Consider the following 13,639-nt stretch of genomic DNA (forward strand, 5'->3'; position numbering starts at 1 on the left):
AGCTCAAATATGACATGCTAGCTAGGGGAAAAATAACAACATTACAGTGGAGAAAAACACAAAATATGAGGAAATATTCGCACAAAGTTACACCTCTGCATTAAATAGTAAATATTAAAGTGAAAGTAAGAGCTCGTGAAAATCGTGCATTGTCAAGTTAGCAACTATTTCGCTCGAAGAACGAATTGTGCAATCACGTCAAGTCCTGCCCTTTTGGAGTATTCTTTATTTATCTATTTTAGTAGTTGTCAACCTATAGAAAACTGATTTGAAAGCGTTTGAGTGACTGTTTCCGGTGATCAGTTTTAACTCATTTTCACATTAATTTACAAACATGTGGAGTGATCAATACGTTGAAGACGTAAGTATTTACTGAACAACTAAATTTGAACGAAATCTTAATACGTTTTTCTTTAATAATACTTTTTTCTTTAATAATAGAAGTAAGGAGTAACAATATTGCGAAGTTTTTCATTCGTTCAACATATTAACATGTGGGTGGGGTAGTAACAGGATTTTGGTTATGTTTACAAAATTACAAGCTTGTTTAACGGTATCAAATCTGCACTTCACTTATTTAAGAAACATTTTACTTTTATAACATGCAGATTGGAGATTAAGGCATGTTTAGATGGTGTAATAACTATAATTGCACAATTGATGATTTGCCCATATGCCATATGGACTGGAAAAGAGTCAACTCGGCCCTATACCGACTCGGCACGGGTCAACTCGGCACGGGTCAACTCGGCCCACTTTACAAAAAATATATAACGTATTAACTTTGCTTTGCATGTTGTTAAGGTAAATGAATAATAAGAAATATATCTTATTATTATATAGTTATACATTGTACTTCTGCCGAAATAAAGTATATTTAGAAAAAAAATGTTATTTATTTGTCTTATATTTATAAACTCTCTGTCGAACTACGTTAATAACCAAGGTATATTGACTGAAAAGGCAAGACTTGTTTCCCGCTTGCAAAAGAATTCCAATTTAGCCGTGTTTAAATCGCTAGTTTGGGGCGATTAAATGTCCGATTTTAAATTTGTTATACCAATTAAAGCTGGTGATATTAGCTTCCTCTCAGTATTTCAACATATTGTTTGACACTGAAGGTATTTAAATTTACGGTTAAACCTACCACGAGTCAGAAATACAGTGAGATACGCAATCGGTTATCTTTACTGGCTCGCTCGCAATTCTACTGATAAGAAAAGCCTGTCTGCTGCTAGTTCTGAAACTGTCAATCCGTGTTTTATAGATAATTACAATAATAACGATAAAAAGTGATGACACAAACCTAAATATTAATAATTAAAAGTGGGCCGAGTTGACCCGTGCCGAGTTGGAATAGGGCCGAGCTGACTCGGGGGGCCGAGTACGTTTTAGAGCCGAGCTGACCCGGATTCATATGGACTTTCCTGACAGTGACAGGACGTTTCATCTGGACATTTCAGTGATTTTTATTCCAATTTTCAAAACAACCTGTGGCTCTCTGAAGGGGAAAATATAGCACGATAAATCAGAAAAGGGGGAAACCTGAAATCAAATTCCAACAACTGAAAATGGAATTTACTCACACATTTTATGAAAAAAATTAATTTCAATTCAATTTAACATGCATGGTATATAGCATGGTATATAGGGACAGATTTCTGTCTTCTAGCTGATGCTGTTAAGTCATGGTTGTGGTAAGGAAGAGCACGAGGCATTTTAGGGGAAAATATATGCATTTTTAGCGGAAAATTTAATTATTTTGGGCTAGGGGAAACAGCCTTTATTCGGCTGTAAAATACAGTGAAAAAAATCACTGCATTTTGACCTTAGTTGTTTTACCTTCTACAAGTTTTGGCCCTGGTCTTAACAGCTACCATTTTTACTATATGGTATGACCACGAGATTAATCACTAGGTTTGACTTTACCAATGTTGTTACAGAGATCTGCCGAGGATGCGATTTTGCGCCATTGGCACTAAAAAAATGAGAATGGCGCATCTTAAATCTGTGCCAGACTTATAAGAAAACAAAACTGTCTGCTGGGTTATTTAGTCATCCAGTCAAAACTGGTACCAACAGCAACATGTTACCCATTCCCCTGTAATTACGCATATTCTTGAGTTTATCCATTCCCCTATAGCTTTGTCCATGTTATCTACTTACCGCACTTCTCATAATCCCTTTCCCACACAGATACTCATTTCTACTACCGTAAATTTAATCCAATAAAACAAACAAACAAATTATACAACTACTTAATATTTAAAATGATTATTGGTAACTGAAAAAAAAAAGTGTTGCTATTTTAAGAATTGCTGTAAGTTACAGTATAATCTGACAGGTGTACAACTTGATCACCCCTAAGGTCACTCAAGTTCACGCAAGCTAAGTTGGCTGATGAGTCACCTGCAATTTCGATGCATTTCATGTGTCGGCTGATCCACTTATTGTATGTTTCCACGTACCAGCTATCGGTAAAGGAAGAGACTATAGCTCACGTATGCTTAACAAGATCGTCAGCTGAGTCAAAGCGTTTTCTACGCAGCTGTGATTTGAGCTCCGGGAACACACGGAAGTCCATCGGAGCGATGTCCGGGCTGTAGGATCGTCTTGGATCCAGTTTCTTTCTTCCTTCTTTAAAATGAGCATGCCATCTATACACTGTAGCCGGACTGCATTTCTTGTATTTTCCTGTAGAATTGATCATTTTCATTGTTTCTGTGGAAGACTTTTCCAGCGCAACACAAAATTTCACGATGCTTCGCAATTCAACGTCACCTATCGACGTCATGTTGTTTACTCAGTGGCTCTGGGAAACAACTTTAAAACAATATTTATCCGTTGAGAATTTAAATAACGTTATGATATTTTCAGGAAATGATGTCATGACGTTCCGCTGCTGACCAGCGTTTTTGAGCATTTTTTACGTTATCAAAATTACGAAATATTATTAGTGTAGCGCGTTATACCTTTCTTTAGAGTCGGACTGCTCCGGTGCGGCGTTATAGTGTTGCTATGGTTACTGCTATTTCCGGCTATTGTTGTCTGATTCTATTCAATTTTTAGGAATAGTTCCGTAATATGCTAATCTTAGTATGTGCAAAATATTACGTCTTAGAAACAAAAAAGTATAGGAGATATGACAAAATTCTCAGAACTTCCCTAACAACCCTCGTATATGACTGTTTATCCCCAGCTGATGGAATCTGGAGGAGGATATGATTTGGCGTTGTCCGTCAAACCTTCCGTCCATCTATCCATCAGAATTTCGTTTCCGCGCTAGTTCTTTGCAACTACTGGCTGGAATTCAACAAAACTTTATTGGAATCATCAATATCAAGAGGAGATGTGCATATCATGGGCTTGTTACAGTCAGACCTTTTAACTCGCAGTTATGGCCCTTGATTAGTTATGCAGTATGCATATAGAACAATAATCGTTTCCGCGCTACTTCTCTGCAACTACTGGCTGGAATTCAACAAAAACTTTATGGAAACCTTCAATACCAAGATGAGTTGTGAATATCGTCGCCTTGTTCCTGTCAGACACTTTAACTCAGAGTAATGGCCCTTGATTAGTTATGCAGTAAGCATTTAGAAAAATAATCGTTTCCGTGCTACGTCACTGCAACTACTGCCTGGAATTCTATTAAACTTTATGGGAATTCATCAATATCAAGAGGAGATGTGCATTTTGTCTGCTTGTTCCGGTCAGACCTTTCAACTCAAGAGTTATAGCCCTTGATTAGTTATGCAGTATGCATATAGAGCAATAATCGTTTCCGTGCTACGTCACTGCAACTACAGGCTTGAATTCAACAAAACTTCATTGGAATCATCAATATCAAGAGGAGATGCGCATATCGTTTTTGTTCCGGTCAGACACTTTAACTCAGAGTTATGGCCCTTGATAAGTTATGCAGTATGCATATAGAGCAATAATTGTTTCCGCGCTACTTCTCTGCAACTACTGACTGGAATGCTGTTAAACTTTATGGGAACCAAGAGGAGATAATCATGCACAATTTATTGCCTTGTTCAGACCAGACCCTTCATTACAGAGTTATGGGCCTTGATTAGTTATGTAGTATACATAGTGAACAATATTGCTATTTCTTTGCAACTGCTTTATTGATTTCAACAAAACTTTATGGGAACCATCAACACAAAAAGGCAATTAACATCTCATTGGCATGTCCAGATATTACTATTTAACACAGAGTTTAATGGCTCTGTTATTGCTCTGAATATTTATCATGTACAAAGAATATTTCTGTTTACACCATGATAAATATATATAAATAAAGCCTTATGTCTTCAGTTTTTAGTTATAACCAGTACTCAGCGGGGGATATAAATTTAAGGAATTTGCTTGTTTTATCATGTATTAGATCTGAATTATATTGTGTTTAATTTTAGGCCATTGGACAGGCTGAGGTAAAATGGTTTTTCTGTTTTGCTATATTTGTTATTTTGTATTAGCAGAAATTCTGTATGATTATGATTAATTTAGACTTTTGGTGAAAAGTTTTGAATTTGACATGTCCCCCAACTTCTGCATGGTGGGTCTGCAATGGAAAGGGTGTCTTCCTGTTTGGTTTTGGATATTTAATAGTTTAAATTATGAATATCATATATCATTATATGTTGCTTAAAGTGATTGTCTTGCAGATATTCTTGTTTTTAGCTCACCTGTCACAAAGTGACAGGGTGAGCTTTTGTGATCGCTTTTCGTCCGGCGTCCGTCCGTCGTCCGTCCGTCGTCCGTAAACTTTTGCTTTAAATGACATCTCCTCATAAACCACTGAGCCAATTTCATCCAAACTTCACAGGAATGTTCCTTTGGTGGTCACCTTTAAAAATTGTTCAAAGAATTTAATTCCATGCAGAACTCTGGTTGCCATGGCAACCGAAAGAAAAATCTTTAAATATCTTCTTTTAAACAACCCTAAGAGCTAGAGCTTAGATATTTGGCATGAAACATCTTCTAATGAGTGTCTACCAAGTTTGTTCAAATAAAAGCCCTGGGGTCAAAATTGGCCCCGCCCCAGGGGGTCATTGATTTTCCCTATATGCATATAGTAAAAACTTAAAAAATCTTCTTTTAAAGAACTGTAAGAGTTAGAGCTAAGATATTTGGCATGGAACATCTTCTAGTGAGTGTCTACCAAGTTTGTTCAAATAAAAGCCCTGGGGTCAAAATTGGCCCTGCCCCAGGGGACATTGAATTTCCCTATATGCATATAGTAAAAACTTAAAAAAATCTTCTTTAAAGAACTGTAAGAGCTAGAGCTTAGATATTTGGCATGAAACATCTTCTAGTGAATGTCTACCAAGTATGTTCAAATAAAAGCCCTGGGGTCAAAATTGGCCCCGCCCCAGGGGGTCATTGATTTTCCCTATATGCATATAGTAAAAACTTAAAAATCTTCTTTTAAAGAACCCAAAAAAGCTAGAGCTAAGATATATGGCATGAAACATCTTCTAGTGAATGTCTACCAAGTTTGTTCAAATAAAGCCCTGGGGTCAAAATTGGCCCCGCCCTGGGGGGTAATTGATTTTCCCTATATGCATATAGTAAAAACTTAAAAATCTTCTTTTAAAGAACCGTAAAAAGCTAGAGCTTAGATATTTGGCATAAAACATCTTCTAGTGAATGTCTACCAAGTTTGTTCAAAATAAAAGCCCTGGGGTCAAAATTGGCCCGCCCCAGGGGGTCATTGATTTTCCCTATATGCATATAGTAAAAACTTAAAAAAATCTTCTTTTAAAGAACTGTAAGAGCTAGAGCTTAGATATTTGGCATGAAACATCTTCTAGTGAATGTCTACCAAGTTTGTTCAAATAAAAGCCCTGGGGTCCAATTTGGCCCCGCCCCAGGGGGTCATTGATTTTCCCTATATGCATAAAGTAAAAACTTAAAAAATCTTCTTTTAAAGAACCCAAGGAGCTAGAGCTAAGATATTTGGCATGAAACATCTTCTAGTGAATTTCTACCAAGTTTGTTCAAATAAAAGCCCTGGGGTCAAAATTGGCCCCGCCCCGGGGGGTCATTGATTTTCCCTATATGCATATAGTAAAAACTTACAAAATCTTCTTTTAAAGAACCGTAAGAGCTAGAGCTTAGATATTTGGCATGAAACATCTTCTAGTGAATGTCTACCAAGTTTGTTCAAATAAAAGCCCTGGGGTAAAAATTGGCCCCGCCCCAGGGGGTCATTGATTTTCCTTATATGCATATAGTAAAAACTTAAAAAATCTTCTTTTAAAGAACCCAAAGAGCTAGAGCTAAGATATTTAGCATGAGACATGTTCAAATGGGTGTCTACCAAGTATGTTCAAATAAAAGCCCTGGGGTCAAAACTGGCCCCGCCCCGGGGGTCATTTGATTTTCCTTATATACATAGCAAAAACTTAAAATTCTTCTTTGAAAAAACCCAAATAACTAGAGTTTAGATATTAAGCATGAAACATCTTTAAGTAAATATCTACAAAGTTTGTTCAAATAAAAGCCCCAGGGGTCAAAACTGGCCCTGCCCGAGGGTGTCATTGTTTTTAACTATATGTGTATAGTAAAAACTTAAAAAATCTTCTTTTAAAAAACCCAATGAGCTAGAACTTAGATGTTTTGCATGAAACATCTTCTTATGGGGTGTCTACCAAGTCTGTTCAAATAAAAGCCCTTGGTAAAAATTGGGCCGGGGGGGGTGGGGGGCTATATACAGGTGAGCGACCTCAGGGCCATCATGGCCCTCTTGTTTCATTTAAGATAAAAATAATGTTATGCCCTTGATTGAATTAAAAATTGTTTTATCTATTTAATGTATTTTGTTAATGTTTGAAGGACTGTTTTCTTTGGTACAGGTGTATTAAACAAAATTTATAAGTCAAAAACATGATAGAAAAATATCATTAAAATTTATTTAATCATTGCAGCCTTTTGCATGGTATTTGAATAAGGAAAATAATTGTAAGCAGATTTTTGGTGTTTGAAAAAAGTTAAGCATTTTCTTTAACATGATTGAAAGTAGTTGAATGTGCACAACATTTTAAGTTTTCCATTTTGCTATTTTACAAGCAGTACAACAGTTATATTGTCTTTTATTTATAATTTATATGCTCAACAGGCAAGTCTTAAACATTTGAAATTGGTATTTAACTCTTCAATTGCATGATGCAAATCTGTTTGAAGTGGCTAGATAAAATAGTCAAAAACTTGTGTTTGTTCTAATATTAACAATGCCGACCAGGGTAGCTCAATACAGGTATATTTTTATGCCCCGAAGGGTGAGCATATAGTCGCTGCTTTGTCCGTCTGTCTGGTTGTCCGGACGTCCGTTTCTTGTCCGGGACATAACTCTGTAACTATTAGAATATCCAAATGAAACTTTGTAGGTAGATAGATCTCATTGCATTGGGTAAAAGTGCAGTGCAAAAGAACCAGAACTCTGCCTTGCCTAATTTTAGAGTTATTCCCCTTTGTTCATTTTTACACTTTTAACTTTGTCCGGGACATAACTCTGAAAGTATAAGAGATATCAACATGAAACTTTATAGGTAGATAGATCTCATTTGGTAGATGTGCAGTGCACATGAATCATAACTCTGCCTTGCCTTATTTTGGAGTTATTGCCCTTTGGTCATATTAACACCTTGAACTTTGTCTGGGACATTACTTTGAAACTAGAAGAGATACCAACATAAAACTTTATAGATAGATAGATCTCATTGTATAGAAGTGCAGTTCAAAAGAACCAGAACACTGCCATGCCTTATTTTGGAGTTATTGCCCTTTGTCCATTTTTACACTTTGAACATTGTCCAGGACATAGTTCTGAAAGTATAATAGATATGAACAACACACTTTGTTGGTAGATAGTTATCATTTGGCAGATGTGCAGTGCACAAGAAACGTAACTATACCTTGCCTAATTTTGGAGTTATTGTGCTTTGTTCTTATTTACATTTTGAACTTTGTCCGGGACATAACTCTGACACTATAAGAGATGTTAACAAGAAACTTTGTAGGTAGATGAATATCATAGGGTAGATGAGCAGTGCAAAGTACAGTAACTCTGTCTTCCCTAAGTTTGGAATTATTGCACTTTGAACTTTGTCTGTGACATAACTCTGAAACTACAAGAGGTATACTTTTCTGTGTCCAAAACCTATTCGAGGAGCATCAACCGGTTCTTGTATTTTATGCTGTTTGTCTTTTAATATCTCCAATTTGATGTCAAAGCTAAATTTTATAACCAAAATCTTTATGATAAAATAGATAAATATATATTTATATAACTTAAAAGTAATAGTCCTAATACCAAAGGGATTTATTTTGTAAATTAACTCAAAATTGACACAAATTTTACTAGTATTTCAGCTTGTTGCTTACACTGCAGGCCTCTGTAGAAAACTATCTATTTCACCCCTTTGTGTATTCAAGATGGATTAATATAATATAATAATTATGTAATAGAAAGTGCATCGAAACACAAGGCTATCTGATTTGTACGAGGGGGGGGGCGTAGTCCCCAAGTATAAATCAGATTGCCGAGTGTTTTGATGTTCTTTCTCTTTTGTATCATAGTGAAACATAAAAACACTTTCCATGTTGTCACAATATGAAACCCAAGAAAAAAGTTACCAATGAACGAGCATCTGTATATGAAATTTCTGTCGCTTTCCCTTTCTCTGCCGTCGCAATAAGTAAACCCCAGCAAAAATGAACCAATCAATGGGCATGCTCTGGAGTGCGGGTAACTAATACCTGCACTCCAGTTAACACACTGTGCATGTATATGTATCCGATTTAACTCTGACACATTTTCAACAGAAAGGTCCCCAAAGTATGATACAAGTATTACATGAGGTATACTTTGATGAAATTTTAGAAATAGGCATTACATTTATTTTAGTTATATTTTAAGAACTCATTTAAAAGAGGACATTATAAATTTCAGTTAAATACAGTTGATATATATAGATACTCAATGTTGATCAGACATCATTGACAGTCTTGTTATTGTTGTCTAAATGTAGAATATAATATAATTTATATATGTTAACAGTAAGATATAGGTACTGGTAGTAGTATCAATAATGTTTGGAGCTGATACAAGGTTGATTCAAGGATAAACTTTGTCCTTTTGTAGTTCTGTTGTACTTTTACAGTTACTCTTAGCAAATTTATTAATTTATTTATTGACCAATATCTTTCATATTTGGAAGGAAGATACCTCGGATACTCCTATAAACTTGAGTGGATAAGGTCACTAGTGTTAAAATAGATTTTACACTTATGCTCATACAGCCTTTATACATAGACAAATGGGCAGGTTTAGGGACCATTCTTGCCTTGAAGAATATGTCTTGTTTTAATCAAAATATGAAGAACAGTTTAGATTGTGACCGTGTTTTATTAAACTTGTGTTGAATAATATAGTATCATTAACACTGTGTGTTTTTGTTTACTGCCAAAATTTGTAGCCAAAATTTGTAGATTTATAGATGTTATTATAAATGTTATTATAAATGGATAATGTATATATACAAGAGCTAAAATTTTGATTACTTAGCTTGCACCATAAAACAAACCCACTTGTCATGGTGATGGAATAAAATAATATATGGTTAAATATATGTGTATACAGAATAATACATGTATATGTGCATCTATTTTGTTTATCATATATAATGCTTTGAACCAAGTCACTGATTGATTATTGCTCATAGAGGAATGGTCATTTGTCAGACTTTAAACATTCAAAATGTGGGCAATTTTTATGATATAGATCTATTATAGTTTCAGTAATTTGATAATCTTTCAATAGGTTGGTAGATCTTTTTGAACTGTCTGAAATTTTCAAAAGTAAAAGGAATTTTAAGGGTAATCTGTTTGTCATTATTTACAGTTTAATGTAATAACAATCTTGTATTACTACTAATGGTAAATGTTACAGTATATTGTACATATTAATTATTTGTTATATGCATATTTTGTAGTACAATTCTATTTGGTTATTCCATGAACTATTTTCACATGTATTTTCAGTTTGCCACTCCATATGCATATGGTGCATCATCTGCATACAACTATGAGAAACACACTGGTATGTTAATATGTTTATTTCTATTATTATTAAAATTGTGATGTAAAATTTTGGGGATGTGAGTGTTTGTGGCCACTGAATTTTCACTTCTTGCCTTAACTATCTTGTTGTAGGCCATCCTCCTTATAAAAGGTTGGTTGTTCCTAGATTTATTTGGTAATCAAGTTGCCCACATGGCATTGATGGTGTGAGTGTAATATTGAAGGGTTACTGTAATTTTCTACCGTGAAACAGCTAATAGAACATAAGCTGACATCTTAAAGAAATGATTGCTGTAAATCTGTGTATTTATGCTGTATTGCCACAATGATTGCTTAGTCAACTTATCAACACTTAAAATATATTTCATCTGGATTATTTTCTGCACAGATAATTGTTTAACAATTGACCGCGTGGGTTAAAACCCTGTCAGGGGCAAGCCGTTGTTTCCTTGAGCAAGAATTTTTACATTCATTGCTTCATACTAGTTAGTTCCAGGAACAGATTTGAGAGTGTTCCAATAAGCTTATAGCTTCCAACACAATCAAACTAAAATAAATTTGTATAAACTAATTGGTTAACAAAGTGCATTCTATAATTCATTTTAGACTTAAGCACACAAAAGTTATATTAGGAGTTATGTTTAAACTATAATGCTGTATATATGTATGTCTAGGTGATCCACGTCAGGACATGGAGTACGAGAGACAATATCAGTCAACACAATCCACATTCATTGTTCCTGATGTCATCAAAAACTTTCTTACCTACTTCAGGAAATGTGTGAAAGATCAGAATGTCTACGGAATTCAGGATGCCTATGAAAATGGGTAACTTGTCATTGTGATATTATTGATTGATTGAAACTTCATATAGTTTTATTTATTTTATTATGATTTGATATATCTGCTAAAATTCTAAAATTTACTTTTAATTTATATCAATATGAAAATATGAAATTTTATTTGTTTGTGCAACATGTCAAAAGTTAACAAAGTCTAATAAAGCACATTCAGCTGATCTTCATGGCATATCTCTGGGGAGCAACCTAGCTGAGCGATTTTAATACACTAGTCACTATCATCTGGAGTAATGCTGCACTGCATATGTTACAGTCTCTTACGCATATTCCGAGTATTGATAAAACACAGATCAAGCTTTGTACCACTGTAAGTTATTTACTACTATCATGAATCTCAAGTTGTTAGATAAAACCAACTATGTATTTAGAAAGAATTCTACATCAGGGCAGGGGGGTATTCGCATTACTGTGTCAAACTAAAAACATAGATATTTAAACTAAAATAGATTACCTGGGTATCTTATGTCAACTAAATATAATGTATCTAATAAAACTAGACTTTGGTCGGGATTAAGTAAACTCATATTCATTAATGGTAATCGACCTTGAACATCGATATTTAACTGCTTCAATGCTGATTGTGTAATTTCAGGTTCACGCACAATATTAACGAAAGTTCTTCTATAACCAACTCCCTTCGGTCCAGAGCAGAAGTCTTTGCCTTCCTCATTCGCTCCAGACAACTGGTATGTGCCTCGATCTCCTCTTTATGCTAATTCTCTAAATCACTGAGAGACTGAAATGTGTCCTCCTCAACCCATATTACGAGAAACATGATACATCGATGTCCTTCTAATCTAATAATACGTGTATCCCTGTTTTTTCTGCATCACTATTGTCTTATTTAAAAGAATTACACAATACTATGCATTTAAAAAATTTTTCAGCCTCTCAGCGCCTAAAGTCTGTTTTTCCATTATCGTAAACACATGATGGTTCTACCGTTGGGTCCCACACAGATTTCTATTGTACCAGCACATACTACTTCATAATCATCTATCTCTCGACATGCCCCGACCTCTATTATAAGTAAAATTATTTTAATGTCTTATTGTTTAAGATCCGGTTTTTCTGAAAATCACTTTGTACAAGGAGCTCTACTACAGACACATGCTGCAGGGTTCCTGTAAGTTATATATTATATACATACATCCTATAGCAGGGTAGCTGATTTAGACAAACATAGGAAATTTTTGATAAGAAAAATTTTTTAAGATGTAGTACTGTCTGACGCACTATCTGTGACTATGCTCTCTCTAGTCCTGATTGTTCTTTATTCTTGTATACAAACTAGATTTTTAGCGTGTGTATGAATCTTTTGTCACTGATTAAATCGAGTTCTAACGTTCTACTTATGTAACTTCCAGCGTATTATCAGTCTGCTGACCAACACAGCCGGGAATTGGATCAGCAGTTTTGAGTCTTACTACAGCTACTGTCAACTCTTCAACTACATACTCGTATTATGTAATGTGATGCATTTTTATTATCCCCCACAACTCGAAGTTTATTATTACCCCCACAAACGAACGAAGTTTAGGGGGTATATAGGAGTCAGCCTTATCGGTCGGTTGGTCCACCGTCATGCGTTCCGGACGAGTACTAGAGTTTGAATGAGGTTTGTAATCAAACTTGCTATATAGCAACCTTATGTGGAAACTCAGGTTGTATTGCATTTGACCCCCTGGGGTCAAGGTCAAGGTCACCGTTACTAAAAATAGGAGAAAATGGTTTCCGGACAATAACTGGAGCTAGGTGAATGAGATATTATTTATCAAATTTGGCGTATAAGCTAGCTTATATGAAGACCTGGGTTGGTATTGCATTTGGGCTCCGCTGGGGTCATAGGTCCCAAGGTCACCATTACTAAAAATAGAAAAAATGGTTTCCGGACAATAAAGCTAGTAGTTATGGAATGAGATGATTGTAATCGAATTGGTGATATAGAAAGCTTATATGAAAGACCGTGGGTTGGTATTTGCATTTGGACCCTGCGTCGTAGGCGTTCCAAGGGTCACCGTTAAACAATGTTACTAAAAATAGAAAAATGGGTTCTGGACAATAACTAGAGTTAAGAATGAGATATTGTTATCAAACTTGGCGTATAACTAGCTTATATGAAGACCTGGGTTGGTATTGCATTTGGGCCCATTGGGGTCAAGATCAAGGTCACTGTAACTAAAAAAAGAAAAATGGTTTCTGGACAATATCTTGAGTTAGGAATGAGATATTGTAATCAAACTTTGTATATAACAGACTTATTAGGAGACCCAAGTTGCGATTACAATTAATTGAAATATTTCTTTGTACACAGTTGATAGTTTGTGTTCAAATTATTTTTCTGACTATTTTTTTTTTCAAAAAGTCAAAGTTGCTGGTGGGGGTATTAATCACCTTCAGTGATAGGTCTAGTTTGATCTTTTTTATTACAAATATATACAAATTATGACATGTAAAATTAAGGAATTTTGTTTTGAAACATACATTAAGAATTTTTTTAATTTAGCAAGGTACTTTTGTCACCTGTTTTTGAATTAATAGTATACATGTACATTGTTGCATGGAATGAAATCAAACAATTATTATACCCCCACAAACGAAGTTTAGGGTGGGTATATAGAAGTCAGCTTGTCGGTCGGTTGGTCGGTCGGTCCGTCGGTCGGTCCACATCATGGTTTCAGGACGAT

General features: G+C 35.0%; 1 protein-coding gene across 1 annotated transcript in view; it reads left to right on the forward strand.

Moving 5' to 3' along the window:
• The first annotated feature begins 248 nt into the window (after positions 1 to 248).
• Positions 249 to 13,639, forward strand: part of LOC132737936 (eukaryotic translation initiation factor 3 subunit L-like) — a 34,362-nt gene continuing 20,971 nt past the window's right edge. The window contains exons 1-5 of the mRNA XM_060725315.1: positions 249 to 361; positions 4,422 to 4,439; positions 10,054 to 10,111; positions 10,767 to 10,920; positions 11,545 to 11,638. Coding sequence (XP_060581298.1) covers positions 335 to 361; positions 4,422 to 4,439; positions 10,054 to 10,111; positions 10,767 to 10,920; positions 11,545 to 11,638 — 351 coding nt within the window. The 5' untranslated portion in view covers positions 249 to 334. The remainder of the gene's footprint in view (positions 362 to 4,421; positions 4,440 to 10,053; positions 10,112 to 10,766; positions 10,921 to 11,544; positions 11,639 to 13,639) is intronic.

Source organism: Ruditapes philippinarum, unplaced genomic scaffold (assembly GCF_026571515.1).
Source record: "Ruditapes philippinarum isolate M1 unplaced genomic scaffold, ASM2657151v2 ctg3939_1_1_1_1, whole genome shotgun sequence".
Lineage (NCBI taxonomy): Eukaryota > Metazoa > Mollusca > Bivalvia > Venerida > Veneridae > Ruditapes > Ruditapes philippinarum.